The 17,032-nt window shown below is 35.8% G+C and overlaps 1 protein-coding gene and 3 pseudogenes across 1 annotated transcript; 1 reads left to right on the top strand and 3 right to left on the bottom strand.

Moving 5' to 3' along the window:
* Positions 1-1,944: 1,944 nt before the first annotated feature.
* Positions 1,945-4,022, bottom strand: LOC139883488 (pentatricopeptide repeat-containing protein At5g66520-like; annotated as a pseudogene).
* Positions 4,023-4,746: 724 nt separating this feature from the next.
* LOC139883487 (probable pectinesterase/pectinesterase inhibitor 58) lies at positions 4,747-6,382 on the top strand (annotated as a pseudogene).
* Positions 6,383-8,306: 1,924 nt separating this feature from the next.
* LOC139883495 (large ribosomal subunit protein uL3m-like) lies at positions 8,307-10,069 on the bottom strand (annotated as a pseudogene).
* Positions 10,070-13,408: 3,339 nt separating this feature from the next.
* LOC139883486 (uncharacterized) lies at positions 13,409-14,087 on the bottom strand. Its single transcript, XM_071867662.1, has 2 exons — positions 13,737-14,087; positions 13,409-13,597 (listed from the first exon to the last, which is right to left on the bottom strand). Exons 1-2 carry the CDS (start codon positions 14,085-14,087, stop codon positions 13,409-13,411), a joined length of 540 nt encoding a protein of 179 aa, XP_071723763.1.
* Between the last annotated feature and the right edge of the window lie 2,945 nt (positions 14,088-17,032).

The following is a 17,032-nucleotide window of genomic DNA, read 5'->3' as shown; positions in this document are numbered from 1 at the left end:
TATATTAATTCAACACAAATCGAATTCACAATACAGAGAATTGTTCCACTTCTCAATTAACACTACAAGATATATGATTATATAGTGGAGATTGAGTGAGTTGTTGGACAAAAACAGCTTGAAGTATGGTGGAGATGTTGGCTTGCATAGAGGAGAGTATGGCAATGGTGGTGTTGGCTGAGCCATTCATTGCCGTGACGCCACAGCCAAAAACAGAGAAAAGCATGGTGGTGAAGTGATGTAGGAGATGGGCTGAAGTTGTGAAGTGGGCCGAGGCCCATAATTTCAACACGTGTCGTGTGGGAGAGAGAGAGAGAGAGACGATGTAATATTTCAATTCTCCATAACTTGGTATTAGAGTTAGAGGAAGAAGAAAGAGGAGCGTTCGTTTTGTATAAAGCCCACTAATGCCCAGGCCCAATATCTATACAAATACTAATTACTAATAATTTGTTTATTTTTTTAAGTTATCTTGTTGTTTGAAAATCAGCGTGTAATTTTTATGTTGTTGGATTAGTATTGTGTTAATTACATTAATAATAAATGTTATGTTTAGTTGTACAGTTGATATTTGTAATATTAGATTATAAAATTACATAATTACACCAATTCTTATGGAGTCAGAATTGAGACTGTGTAATTGGCGCCTCCAAATTACACACAATTACGTAGAATCGAGTAATTAATTACACAACCATCCACATATGCCAAAATGTGTAATTACCGTCATTACACGAAAATCCAATTATATTGTGGCTTTCCAAACACCCCACTGATTTGTTTAAATCGTCAATTTAATTTGTTATTCAATTCGAATCGAATGACAATCATGTTGGTTTGATTCATGTACTCTGTGTTGCATTACATATTCATGTATATAAGTAAGTTATTCATAATATTTTACTTGCAATAAGATTAGAATGAGTAGTATAAAGCACAACTTACATGACATTAAATCTTCATGCATCTTTATATTACATATAGAGAGTTGGAACTAATAAAATAAGAGATTGAACCAGTATAAAACTCTGCCTACACGATAATATTATTATACGGAGTACTGCTATATAAAAAAAGTTGGGAAATTTTAAGTATGAGTTCAAGTAAGCTGAGGGCACTTGTTGTTGATGACTGCATGATGACTCCACTGCAATACAAAATTCTACTCGGAAAGCTCGGCATAGAAAAACAGGTGGTCAAAACGGAAAGGAAGCTGTGGATTTATTATTTGGCTCCAACTCCAATAAATTTGATTTGATTCTCATGGACCGGGAAATGCCTGTAATGGATGGGATCAAAGCCACCAAGAAACTTCGCGAAATGGGCATTGGCACCTTCATAGCCGGAATTGTCTTCTTCCGGTAGTTCAGTTGATGATAACAAGGAGTTCATGCAAGCTGGTCTCGACGACATACAAGAGAAGCCATTGACAAATCATAAGCTCAACGCAATTCTCACCAAGTTCAACGACCATATTGTCTAGGAATTTCATTTCGGATAAACCATAGTTTGGGTTTGTCATTTAGATATATAACAATCAGATGGGCATTTGAGCTTATATATATGGCAACATAATAATGTCAATGATTTATTAATAAATTAACCAGGTAAGATCGTTACAAATGATTATTAGTAGCTAAACATAACTTTATCAACTAAGCAAGCCTTTTAATAAAATTATTAGTTTCCCTTTCTATGATCAACAAGCATAAATATTAAGAAGGTTTTCGAAAAACTGCATGTGCTCACTAAACAAACCAGACTTAATTAGCCGAGCTAGGTTCACAATCACGTGTATTATATACTCCCCCTCATAAAATTTACAGCGAACTATCATGAGTTCTGTAACTTTTGATTCAAAAACTTAAATATATGATGAAGATATTCTAATTTCTGTTTGTAAATATGTATCCAATATCTGGTTGTGTATTGTCACATTTCTAGCTAATCAATCTTGCACCAATAGTCATTACAGGAACATTGGCCATCTTTGAAGTGGTGAAATCGATTCCTGTCCCTTACAATAATCTGAAGATCATAGACCTTGGAAATAAGCTTGCTTGCCTGGTGACAGTCTTTACAAACTCTCAAATTTTTGTGATTCGAAGAACTTGTCCAGGTTTACTCTTCAACAGGCCAAAGGCAATAGCAAGTTTCTCACTATGGTAATATAAAGGATTCTCCTTTTCCTCCTCCTCGTCTATGTCGTGAACTACTCCATCAGTGTCAGGGACATAGCCAACACATCTTATACTTTTCAGCATCTAATCAACTTTAGCATATATTCAGGATTAGCTCTTCCTCCTGCATAAAATCCATAATGACGCCTTCCAATTCGATCATGAAAAGCCTGCAACTTCCTTCACACCTCTATCATTCATCAGTTTTCTAATATTCGCTACATCTTCCCACCTTCCGGCATTTGCATACAAATTCGCTAAGATCACATATCGGCTGCTATTGTTTGGATCTAGTTCGATCACTTTTTTCCCTATTTCTTCCCCAAATCGATGTTTTTGTGGATTTTACAAGCTCCGAGAAGTGCGCCGAGAACTCCAACCTCAGGACTCTCCGGCATTTCATCTATTAAGTTTCTAGCTTCTTCCAAATAGCCCAGCTCTTCCAAGCAAATCGACCATACACCCAAAATGCTCCATTCTAGGCTCAATTCCGTGAACTTCAACCATGTACTTGAAGAAATGACGACCCTCAACCAGACCTGAATGAGCACATGCACTGAGGAGATTCACAAAAGTGATGCTATCGGGAGCTACTAATTCCTTCTCCATCTCCTTGAAGAGTTCGATTGCAGCATCTCCCTTTCCGTGAATTGCTAAGCCACCAATCATGCAATTCCACGACGAAAGCCCTCTGTTTGGCAATGATTTAAAAACTTCAAGAGCTTTCTCCAAGCAACCACACTTGCAATACATATCAATAACAGTTGTAGCAAGTTTTGAGTCCAATTCAATCTCCATTCTTCTCAATATATTCATGTATCCACTGCCCAATCTCCAAAGCACCTAAACCTGTACAAGCTGATAGCATACTAGCAGCAACAAATTTGTCCAACTTCACCTTTTCGGCCCTCATTTTTCAAACAAGGCCATGGCCTCATGAAAACGGTTACTCTGCACAAATGCAGCATTATAGCATTCCAAGTAGCAGAGTTCCTCTCAGGCATCAACTCGAAAATGGCAAGAGCTTCATCTACATATCCCCATTGAGCATACCCAGAAATCAATGTAGTCCACGAAACAAAGTCTCTATCATCCATCTTATCAAAGACCCTCCTTGCATCATCCAAACACTCAAAATTTAGATACATGTGTATCAGATTGTTCAGAGTGAATTCATCTGATCCAAACCCCGAGTTTCAAAACATGGGCATGGATCTGCTTCCCTTCTATTACAGCATTACAAACAGAACAAGCTCTAACAACACTAGGGAATGTGAAGTTGTTGGGCATAACTTGGTCACCCAGCATCTTCCGATACAAAAGGAGGACAACTTTGCGGTAATTTGTGTAACAAGTAACCTCTCATTATAGTGTTGTAAACGAAAGCATCTGGTTGGGGCATTGTATCAAACACTTGGAGAGCGTAGTCTAAGTCGCCATTTTGGGAGATTGCAGGAACTTGACGATTCGACCCATTGAGTGATTGTCAGTGGAGAGTCCTAGTTTAATCAATTGGGAATGGCATTGCTTGAGGTCAGCCATGGTTGAGCAAGAGTCCAGAGCTTGAAGAAGTGGTGTAAGGTGAGGCTTTGGGAGGTTGTTTATCTAGAATTGTGGGTTGGCTATACCTTGGAGGAGATGTACGGATGAAGACATTGTTGAGACTCATGGATGATGCTCACTGACAGACAATACCAAATCCGTTTATCCGGTTCACTCTTTCCCAATGGGCCGTTTTTACATTACGCCCCCAAAGCCCATCAAGAAGAACCGAAATTGTGCAGAAACTCTCCAAAAGTGAAATTCCCACATCCAAGATTTTTTTTTCATGCTATCACTCATTTATTCACTTAGCTTCACTCTTCATGTGTGATGAATAAGGTTTTATTTTTCTAGTCTCAGATATCGAAATCAGTTATACGATCTCTCGGGAAGATCATGAATTCGCAACTCCACTAGAATCGAGCAATAAAATGTAAGAGATTTCTATCCGATAGTTTCTTCGTCCACAAGCTAGGTTCAGACTTGAGATCCTCGTGTTAAAAGAATAGGTCCTTAGCACTTGAGCTAATCAGTCTATCATTGACTGATGAATAAGGAAACTTCAATAGCAAGAAACTGAACTTTCGTTTACTGGACAACATGGTTTCTTCTTTTTTTTAATTAAAATTTAGATAAGATAGACATGTTTTGAAACCTTTTGTTTACTATCAGAAGCTTTAATTGTCAACGTGTATAATTAACAAGGAATGAATGGCAAAGCTACGTTAAAGGTATATGCATGGCAGTGGTTGATTTAGAGAGTAGCCTTAAAATAGCTAAAGAAAAATCATTGACTGGCTAATTACGAGCATGTCGGAGGCTAAATCAAACAATGACCGATCTTTTGTTCTGTGGATGATCTTCTTCTTCAAATCTAAATTTGGAACATGTTTCTCATATAAAAAAAAAAAAAAAAAAAAAAAAAAAAATTCACATCAGACAATGATCTTCACAGCAATAAAAAATATATATAAATAAATAATAAAAAATAAAAATAATAAAATAAAATGAGTAGTAAACCCGTTGTGCGGGGGTGTCGATCATCCTCGTAGTAGGAGTATGTATTGGTGTAATTGTTGGTGTAAATAAGAACAACAGCGCGGCACTGCCGCCGAGGACGACGCTGCCTCAAGTCAACCTCCAAAATCCGTAGCTTCTGTCTGTTCCGGCACAGATTATAAGGCTACATGTGTTAAGAGCCTGACCTCAATGGCTAATAACGAAAGCGCTACTCCAAAAGATTTCCTACAAGCAGCAATTAACGTGGCAATGGAAGAGATAAGCAAGGCCTTGAACCACACGGAAGGTGTTTACACGAAACTTGCAAATAAAGACGACAAACGGCAAAAGATGGCGTTAAACGATTGCAAGGATCTCATGGGATACGCTATTTACGAATTAAGGAGCTCGTTAGCAGCCGTCACTGAAGAAAATGAGAAAACCGTTGCGGATAGAGAGCTCGAGATTCAGAATTGGTTGACGGCTGTCATTTCCTATCAGGAAACTTGTGTAGACGGATTTCAGGAGGCACCGGAAGTTCGGTCCGCCGTATCAGACGGATGATTGATGCTACTCAACTGACGAGTAACGCATAGCTATCGTTTCGGTTGTCTCAAAGCTGCTTGGAGCTTTGAACTTGGCTACTGGAAACAATTCAATTATCGCAAATGCCACTGCTGGGAGGAGTCTCAAGGAGGCAAAAGAAGAAGACAGTAATGGAGACGGAACTCCTGAATGGGTGTCGTCAGGAGACAGGAAGCTTCTGGCTAGCAACAATAACGCGAATTTGCAGCCTAATGCAGTCGTGGCTCCAGATGGGAGTGGAAAATTAAGACGATCGCCGAGGCGCTTGCTAGTTACCCGAAAGGCAACAAGGATAGATTCGTCATATATGTGAAAGCCGGAGTTTATAACGAGAAAATATTGGTCGAGAAGTACATGGAGAATATATTCATGTACGGAGATGGACCTAGGAAGACAATTGTCACCAATAAGGTAAGTTACGCTCTGGATGGAGTCACCACCATGAACACTGCTACATTTGGGGTTCAAGCACCAAAATTCGTATGCAAAGGAATGGGATTCCAAAACACAGCTGGTCCCAAAGGACATCAAGCAGTGGCCTTACGAGTACAAGGCGACATGGCAGTTTTCTATAACTGTAGAATGGACGGTTACCAGGACACACTCTACCTTCAATCTCTACGACAATTCTATCGGAACTGCGTTATATCGGGAACTGTCGATTTTATCTTCGGCGACTCTTTCCGTCGTCATCCAGAATAGTTTGATCGTTGTCAGAAAGCCTATGGATGAACAAAAGAACACGGTCACTGCTCACGGACGAAAGAAGCTCAACAGAAATCCGCTCTGGTTATCCACAACTGCAGAATCGTTCCAGAACAACTGCTGTTCCCGGACCGATTCAAGATCGAGACATACCTCGGCCGGCCATGGAAGGAGTACTCGAGGACTATCGTGATGGAATCTCAGCTTGGAGATTTTATTCAGCCAGCTGATGGTATCCATGGGAAGGAAACTTTGCACTGGATACACTTTACTATGCTGAGTATGCAAACAGAGGTCCTGGATCTAACACGGCACAAAGAGTTAAGTGGAAGGGTTTCCATGTAATTAACAGAGAAGAAGCGTCACGATGACTGTGGACACATACCTTGGTGGCCGAGAATTTATTCCGGCAAGTGGTGCGAAATACCTTGGAGGTTTACAGAACTGAATTTTACAAGAATGAGGACAGAGAGGTAGCTTCACCAAGTCACCATTACGTCTTCATTTTAATTTATAGTTAAAAATTGTTTTTGAAGTAATGTATGTCTATAGGACTATTACTTCCATGGTTTTTTGTGTCGTGTATAGTTAGGATGAAGAAAGATTCTTTCTTTCTTTCTTCCTTCCATGTACTACTACATACACGACTACTTGTTAAGCAATTAAAAAAAAAAACATTTCTTTTTGATAGAAAAGAATTCAAATGCAAACAAGTTGGATTGAGTTTTCATTGAAACGATCAAGTTTTCAACATCATGACTAGTTACATCGACTCAATGCACAAAATGTAAATGAAAAAAACAGCTGACAGAGACAGAATTCTACTGAAATTATTTCAGGTTCTGGTCTTTTTAACACCAAGGAGCCTATTTTGATTGTAATTAGGAATGTCATTCATCTCTTTCTCTTTCCCAGCTAAGTAAACCAACCTCTCTAATGCGTCCCTGGCTTTCTTCTTCGCAATGATTGCGTCTTTCACTCTTCTTTCCGCCTCGAACCTCGCCTGCGTGGCAGCTCTGTTCATCGAAATGGAAGCGACCTTGGCAGCGACCACGAGCGCTTTCGATGAATTCTCGTCAATCAGTCTCCTAGTGTCCTCGACGTCATCGGTTTGACGCCTGAACTTGAAGAACACGAAGCTGGGGTTCGAGCAAGTAGGGCAGGTGAAGCGGCGGGGAGTGGCGGGGCCGCTGGTGGAAGCGACGCAGGAGGAGTGGGCAATGGAGGGACATCTAAGGCACATGAGGCGGAGTGGAGGCGGAGGACAGCGGCCTTCGTCGTAGACTTTGAGGCAGATTGGGCAGAAGGCGCCGGCGTTGTTCTTGAGGACGCAGTTGGTGCAGAGGCGGCGGTAGGCGGCTCTGTGGCGGATGTTGTGGAGGGATCCAGCGTGATTCATCTTCCAGCTGTCGGCTGTGCTCGGAGCAGATGCCACAGCATTCATGAGCTGTAACGTGGTGGTCCAAGTCCTTCATGAAATTAGGGATTGTTTTCTTTCCTCTTTTAAGAGTTGCAGAGAGAGAGACAGAGGAGGGGATGTGGGTTTTATTATATTATATTGCCATATTGGACAGAATTAAAGCCTTCCTATAGTTGGACTGCAAAGATATATAGCCCATTAAAATACTAATTAATGGGGCAATTACTAGTATTAATTACTCTAATCTTCAAAAAACAAAAGCATTAACTACCCTTTAATTGGTTAGCAAATACATGAAATTTGTTTCATTTATTTATTTTTTGAAATATGAAATTTGTCTCATTATACCATCAGTCTAATAACTTTTTGCACATAAATAACTTGATGCCTTAGAATCATGCCTTATTGCTTCTTCTTCATTACAGTATATCACAAACTTGAAGCATTAGTTAAAAAAAAAAAAGGTTATGCCGATTATCACTACTATTATCTGCTGACGGTTTTGGTAATCTGCTATAAAATAAAATGTTCCCTTTCTTTCTTTCTTTCTTTCTTAATGATGCTATCACTATGAAAACTCTTGTTTGTTTGTACTCTAGCAAAAAAGTAAAAGACCATAGACCATCCAGTCTGAAGTTCAACGTTCACAATGTTGCTGCTCATTATTTGGACCAAAATTCCAAGCTCAAAGTTCTCCACGATTATCAATTGCCCTTTCTTGGGACGAGGGAAGAATAACACATTACAGAAACAAAAACCATTAAACGCACTAGAGCTGCCGTAGCATATCTGTAAATTGCCCATGCGACTTCCTGACAAAACCTACGAAACAAGCTTTTTCTGGGGAATAATCTAAAAAATTAACTCCGGCTTGATCAATCTGCCGCCATAAATGGATTCTACATCCCCGAGATCGGCAACCAGAGGTTCCAATGCGGACTCTTCCTCGTCTTCAGCGGGAAAATGAGTGGGAAATGGGAGTATTGAAACATCAGGCTTTTTGTAACACGCGTCTTTTATAAATACAAAGTTCCCTTCAGCACCTGGGACCTGCAAAACAGTAAGAAGCCTTGGATACTGACTTGCACGGCATTTTCACTCTTTATCTTATATAATCATGACCAGTAGAAAATAAAAAGCCAAATAAACCCAAAGCTACTCCTGCTAAACAATCTCATAAGCCATGACCCATGTATGTAATTTTTTCAATGTTGTTCGTTCAGAGTGCCTCCACCAAGGATACTGTTTCAACTTAAGCTTTCAACCACCTATTTGACAACTAATTTGGGGAGGGAATCCAGAATCATACCTGGCCTCTCACCCAAATTAAATTCCTAGCCGGTTCAACTTTGTAGACCCAAACATTTTGTACAGTCCTCTGCTTTCACCCATTCGGCCAGGCATCTTTTTTCCTTTAAATACCTATTACAGCAAACAAACAAACATTATAACCAAGCCACAAAACTAAATCAAAACTATTTCCTTTTGTTTTGTAATCGAACAGACATTTTATGATCCCCAAAAGAAAAGAACTTGGAGAGACATGAACCCAAAATGAAGACAAACCTTTCCAGGAGTATCCCTTTGACCTGTAGAACCCCCAGTTCATGTGCTTTTGAATTACCATGACTTGCAGGCCCTCCATCAAAATTCCACCTTTTCATTACACCCTGGGGAAATAAAACATCAGCGGGTGAAGCCATGATGATATAAGCATAAAATATGGTGTTACGAAAATCACAACAGCTTAATGATTTATCTTAAATGAACCCCATTCACTTTCATATGGGCATGTTCTCAGCAAATGGAAAGGAAAGACACATACAAAACAGGAATTGATAAACAAAAAAGGGGACAAAAGCAAGAACAAGAACAAGAGGTAAATCCACCTGAAAACCTTTCCCTTTTGTGATTCCGGTGATATCAACATATTGGCCAGGAACAAAATGGCGAACACCAAGGATGTACCCAGAGGAAGAAGAGCATCTTCGTCACAGGAAATTCCCCTCAATTTTCTCTTCAACGGAACACCTTGAGCCCGAAAATGACCCAATCAGGCTTCGTCAAATGTTTGGGCTTCTTCTGTCCGCAACCAATCTAACTACCACCATCACCACAGTAAAAATTGCAGTCATTAATGGTCCTGGAACAACAATTGAGCTAAAAAAGTACACTGGGATCCAAATTTTAATCTAAAAATCTTCAGGAAGCCAAAAAATGAGTCATGAACACAATGTGAAAGCCAAAGCTGCAAATGGCATACGAAAAAACATACCTGTAAGGCAAAGATTCCTTCTTTTCGACAGTTTTGACCTGAGAGACAATATTATCGTCGACCCAGAGAACGCTGATGGGAACTCTTTTACCCCACTTGTCCCAAATAGCTTTCATACCACACTTGACAGCTATGAGGCCAGTACGCCTAGAGTTAAGTGTCATTTCACCTGCCTTAGCTTCGATTATTCGAGAAGCTCTGGCCTCGATCTCGCTGCCATCAATCAACGCGTCGCTGCTAAACTTCCTGCTGCTCAAACGAAACAGTAATCCGATGCTTTAATGGGATTCAATGTGGTTTTCGTCGTATTGATAGAGAAATGCTGACAGAGACGAGAATGAGGCCTCTCGATAAGGCTGACATCGTTTTTTTGAAATTTAAATTCAACAAGCGACGCCCAATGCTCTGACTGATCAAAAAGGATATGGATTGAATTTTGATTATTGCAGAGATCATGCCGAGAGTTCCTTCCGATGTTGGGGAGTGTAACGGAGACTGGAAGAAGGGGGGATTTAGCGTAGGGTTTTTAGAAATTGTGATGTGGACTTTTTTGTGGTATTTTGGGCTTTTGCCTATTCCCAAATGGGCTCTCAGCTAAGCACAGTAAAAAAAAATGATTTCAGACTATAAATTTATTTTCATCAGTCCTCTAACTTAAAAAAAAAAAAAAATATATATATATATATATATATATTTAGTCCTTTTAAAGTTTCATTGTTTGGGACTTTGGGTCATAATAGTAATTGAATAAATTTTTGCAATGTCGATTTTCTTAATTCAATTTTTATACCGAGCGTAATATTCCACATTTGCACCATAAATATTTAATAAAACACATCTTTATGGAAGATTTAAATATAAAATAAAATTTTTATATTTAATTTAAATTTTATTCAAATATAATTAAAATATTATATAATTTTTTTAAAAAAATTGGGTTAAATTTTTATAAATATTTAAAATATTTTCGTAAAAATTAAAAATATTAAATGCTGATCAAATGTACATCTTAAGAAAAATCAATTTTTTTTTATTTTATTAATTTCTGTGGTTTAAAATTAATATTTTTATGACATTCACGTAACTTTATCATGGATTCATAGTGGAGGAGAAAATGCTTGTAATAAAAATCTCTTATTTCACATAAAAAGGAGGGAAACAATGTTAAAAGGATTTGAATTTAGAATACTTCAATAATAATAATAACAACATATTTTCAAAAAATACAGAATTAATTTACGTATACAAATTAATCACATGTAATAAGTAAGTTAGTTTATTACACATGTAATACGTAAGTTTGGATGCATTTGCTTTTTATAAGATTAAGATATCTGAATCTTAATATACATCTAAATATTAAGATGTTATCTCTAAATCTGAATTACGATATAAGAAGACTGTTTGTTTTTCAAATATCTGAATACATCTGAATAATTATTTTTCCAAAAATATTAGACAATTAACAAATATATAAAATAAAATAAAATATTAATTTAAATGAATAATATTGATAGAAACTTATGTTAAAATTAAGATATTAAACTTATTTCTTAATGAGAAAATAAATTCAAGTTATTGAAAAATAATTTTGAAATTTAATTATAGAAAAACAGTAAAATAATAAGATATTCATATTTTGATCTTAAAAGAGACGGAAAAAAAGAATTGAAACTACGAACGAGAACAATACTCCCTATATTATAAATAAAAAATAAATTAAATAATAATAATATATAATGCTTTATAATACTTGTGAAGTTATATTACAGGATTTGCAGAAAATATAAAAAGTAACTACGTCGTAAGAGACAAAATCTATATTTTAAAATTTAAATAAAATTAAATAATGTTAAAGAAAGTGGAACTGAGGCAGGAATCAAACCAAAAAATCCCGATTTGCAAGTATACATGCAGCTCTAGTATGGTACTTCTCCGCGCATTAAGGTCTCAATAAAATTAAGCTCGAGTTTTAACACTTAATGATTTAGATATATTAAGATATAATAAGTGGTCAAATTTAAAAAGAAAAAAAACGCTCTTATTTGCTTCAAATCTGAATCATTAAATTAAGAGATATTTTAAGATCTATTAAATTTAAATAAATGCATCTTTAGTCTTTAAAGAAAAAAAAAAAAGTTGGATTAATTTGTTTGGACTTAATGAGTCTTAATACACCTCTTAATATTGGCCCATTAAGAGTGTTTGTTTTTTAATTAAAAAATCCACTTATTATCTCTGAAAGGATCTAATCTATTAACTGACACTTTCCCAACTTAATAGAATTTAGATGTTAATTAATCACTATAATTAATTAGTTAAATTTTTTTTCCTTGCTGTACTAACTGCACGTCTTCACAAACCCAATAATTAATTAGTTAACATAGTTTTTTACTCCCTCTGTCTACTAATAGTAGACGTTTTAGTCATCATCATTAATACCAATATCTCTCTTTTCGAGACAAAATTTATCTTCATTTTACTGTTTTATCCTTTCTATTTATATTTAAATAATATTCTTTCATTTTTTTTTCATAATGGAAAGAAAGAGAAAAGGGCAAATATGTAAAAATTACCTTAAAATTCTCAAAACGTCATCTATTTAAAGACAAAAAAATTCTCTCAAAACGTCATCTATTTGTATACGGAGGGAGTAATTAGTTAAAAATATAATTAAGATATATTCAGATTTTTAAAAAACAAACAGTTTTAATAAATCTCTATTCAGATTCAGATATCACATCTTAATATTCAGATATGTATTCAGATTCAGACATCTTAATCTTAAAAAAAACAAATGCACCCAGAGAGATTTCTCACTTTCATTTTTTCAGAAAAATTCACCAATTCTCATTCTTTATTTTCATAATTATTGAAAATGAAAATTTGTTTTGTCACATTTGTGATTTCAATTTTTCATGAGAAAAAAATGAAAATTTTGTTCAGTAGAATGTTCTCCATGTTTTATTTTGTTTTCTTTCTTTTTTTGAATTTTATTTTATATAGGTAAGAAATCTTTACAATATATTAACTTTTAGAATTAGGAAGTTCACGAATATTAGTTGGCGTTATTTAGTCATCAAATAAAAATCATAATAACGCATTCATAATTTAATAATACGATGACACAAAATAAACTAGCGTCGTCGTCAATCACGATTGGCGTAATCATTCCACATATGAGTAGCAATGGAGTCTCTAAGCTCAGGCCTTTGTATTTGTTGCGACAAATCTAGATGAATGATATCTTCATCGGCGTTTGTCTTTCGACTATTATTGAGCGGCATGTCTTCAACATTGTGTTGTGAAACAAGTTATCAGTCATATCCTCTTGTCGGATGAAGTTTTGCAAAGCACAACAAACTATGGGGAATAACCTTTGTCGTTGGAAACTATAATTAGGCATAAATTTAAGGATCGGAAATTTGGCCTTCAATACACCAAAACATCTCTCAATCACATTGCGGCATGACGAATGTCGATGATTAAATAGCTCACGTGTGCCCCTATATGCAACCCGCCCCATGCTACTAAAATCATTCAAATGATACATTTCCTCGCGATAATGAGTCAAAAATCCCAGTACATTCGAAAATCCGAAGTCGATGAGATAAAATTGATCTGTGCATGTTATATAGTACATTAGTTTACCGTTAATAAATTGTTTAAGTAAATAAATAAAACATTCACACATATATATGTCTAGTACTTATTGTCGGTTGGCATAGGGAATGCATGTTCAGCCCTTGTAACCGCATCAATGAACACTCGGGAGTCATTTGCAATCCCTTCCCATCCACTACAGACAAATGTGAACATCATGTCGTGATAGCAAGCGGCCAATACATTTTGGGTCAATGTACTTTTACGCCCACGATAAGATAGCCCAAGCTGTTACATGTGTGCCATCGATTGCACCTATACAGTTCTTTTTAAAGAAACACAAAAGAAACACAAATAGACACACATGGAATTAAATCCTATTATTAATGCACATATCATGTGAGGGATTGTAACACTTGAATCTTACCTGAAAGTATGGGAACCATTTTAGATTATCAAGAATTTCAGGTTGAACGTTTCCTCTATTACGAAATTTAATAATAGTTTGAGAAAGTCCAATTAATGCTCTCAAAACTTTTTTTGCCCACCAATGTACTCTTGCGAGAGAATGTTGAAATCTATCGCCAACTACTCGCATACGGGCACTTTGGCTGAAAATATAAAGACACATGGCTACGCCTTCTTCAACTGATATATTACATTGATCTTGAAGCAAGTCTATCTCTCGTAATCTATTGCATAACTTTCTAAATACATGAGGCCTCATCCTAAAAAGATCATATGATCTTAAAGGATGACCATTCAAGACTTCTTCCATGTAAGCCCTGCCACTTAAAGTAGAATTCATGCAGGCATTCTTTCAATTTTTGAATGATTCTCGACTGTTTCTATTAAGTATATGAGGCCAATCATAGATTCCATCAACTCTGTAGAAGAAGTTGTGCTCACAGATTCCAACGAACCATCGGAATCGGTATCACTTGAATCATGCTCGATTTCGTTTGACATCTAACTGTATATAAATATCTATAACAGTAAATTTAACAAGACGGAAGCAATTAACTTAAATGAAAAGAAAAACTTTACGATGTCGAATTTGAGACTTGTACTACATTTACAATTTTGAATTTTGAGACATGTTCTACATTTATATAGTTTCTAGCCACATTGAAAGAATGACAATGACTTGATAATTCAAAATGACAATAGCCACATGTGACTTAAGGTCACGGGCAAAACAAATAGCCACATTATCCGAGCATACAAGAAAAAGAAATATTCAAAAGTAATTTCCCACATGCTATGCAAGGATCCATGCCAAGTACAAATAGCCATTTGTATTTCCATGCCTCAGGTAGTTGATAGATTACAGAATGAGCTACAAAGTCACGGACTAGAAGCAATCTTCACAGTCAAACACTTTTCAATTAAACAGACAGCAATGCTTACAGAATTGCAGAACATCCCTAGTACTATAACTAAAGTCCTGGCATAAACATAGCCTGACACAGCTCATCCTCAAATCATCAATTAAACAGACAGCAACATGTGACTTAAGGTCATGATCTAAACAGGAACTCAATAATTGAAGTTTATTTTATAACTATCCTACTGCTTATAATTAAACAGACAACAATAGAAACTTCGATCATCTATAACTACACTACTGAATACAGAAACTCATCCTAAATACAGAAATATACTGAATACAGAAACTCAACCTGAATATAGAATACAAAAACATGCTGAATATAGAAACTCATCATGAATACAAAGTATAGAAATATACTGAATACAGAAACTCAATACAAAATACAGAATACAGAAACTCATCCAAAATATAAAATACAGAATACAAAAACATGCTGAATACAAAATACATAACACAGAATACAGAAGCATGCTGAATATAGAATATATAATACAATATCATACTGAATACAAAAACATACTGAATATAAAATATAGAACACAAAAACATGCTGAATACATAAACTCATCCTGAATACATAATACAAAATACATAAACATGCTGAATACAGAATACAAAAACTCATACTAAATACATAATACAGAAACATATTGAATACAGAAACTCAACCTGAATACAGAATACAGAACACAAAAACATGTTGAATACAGAAACTCATCCTGGATACAGAATACAGAAACAAGCTGAATCCTGAATACAGAATACAGAAACATACCGAATACAGAAACTCAACATGACTTTATCATCTATAATAACACTACTGCTTATAGAAACTCATCCTCAGTAATTCAATTAAACAGACAGCAATAGAAACTCAAGATGCGACTTTATCATCTATAACTACACTACTGAATACAGAAATTCATCCTCAGCAATTCAATTAAACATATTGAATACGGAAACTCAACATGTGACTTTATCATCTATAACTACACTATATCTATACATAATTTCTTATAGAGGAGGATGAGATGATTACACAGCTCTGATCAGCGAAACTTATACTGAGCCACAACTTGACATTGCACAAGGGCTTCTGAATAACAGAAGACACCATACAAACTGCCTAGCAATTATAACCTATTAATAGATACATCAAAACATTCACAGTAATATACAGAAGTAGTAGAATACATGCATTTCATCACTTAAAGTAATATGCAGAAGTAGTATAATACATGCATTATATATTTTGACTTAAAATCCGACAAATTACATTAAAGCATAATTATAAAAAGTAAATCAGTTCGGCTAGAATTCATCTAATAACATTATGCAGATAACCATTGTAAAATAAATTCTGACTCATTTGGTCTTTGGAAGTCCTTGCAGCTCCAAGGTTTGTAAGTAATCAATCTGTCTTCTAGGTATCATTTTCAAGAACTTCTTCCTCCAGTTTAAGTCATCGAAGAGTTCGACGGCAATCGTATACTGCAAAGCCGATAGACCATCCATGTTGTTTAATACATCCATGTCCTCATCAATTATAAATTCATTTTCATCAACACTCATGTAGCTTGATTCTTCCATACGTTGTTTTTGGTTTTTCTTTTCCAGCCTTTGTAATTTTGTTATGGTTAGTTCATCCCTTGAAGACATAGATGCAACAAACTTTTCAAAACATTCATCTAGTTTAGCACTTTTCCCTTTTGAATTTGTCATGTGCTTGGAATGACCACCACCATAATCTACTAATTTTTTTGTCTTTTTCTTCGACGTTGACGTAACAACATCTACAACTTCTTCCTCTCTACTATCAACGATCTCCTTAAAGTACACCTCATCAAGAAATCTTTCCTCATCAGATGTGGCAGGTCTTTGCGAAGACGAAAAAGCGTATATACCACTGGCAATGTTAGGACTGAAAGTCTGTTTCATCAGCTTGTAGTTTTTACAACTTCTGCATTTAAATGTGTTGTATTTCTTCTCTTTTGAAATATAAATTCATAAACGATATGAAAATGACAATACAAACAGTAAATTGAGAAGTTCTAAAACATTATAATGAGATCCAGTCCATAACATGGTCAAAAACAGCAACAACAGCAACAACAATTGTGGGACTGGTAATAAGGAAGCAGGAAGAAATTACTAAAGCGATAACCAAATATTATTACACACACCATAATTAACTTCTGCCACACTTCTTCAGGAGCAAAAACTATGTTTCTATCAGCATCCCAAGTAATACCAGTGTGGTTGATAAGCTCAATGAACAGTCGATAGGTTGCACGTAACCGATGATATTTCCCTTTTAATGAGACAACACC

This window comes from Rutidosis leptorrhynchoides, unplaced genomic scaffold, assembly GCF_046630445.1.
Source record: "Rutidosis leptorrhynchoides isolate AG116_Rl617_1_P2 unplaced genomic scaffold, CSIRO_AGI_Rlap_v1 contig408, whole genome shotgun sequence".
NCBI lineage: Eukaryota > Viridiplantae > Streptophyta > Magnoliopsida > Asterales > Asteraceae > Rutidosis > Rutidosis leptorrhynchoides.
Note: the sequence above shows the minus strand (reverse complement) of the source record. Positions and strands in the feature narration are given on the sequence as shown.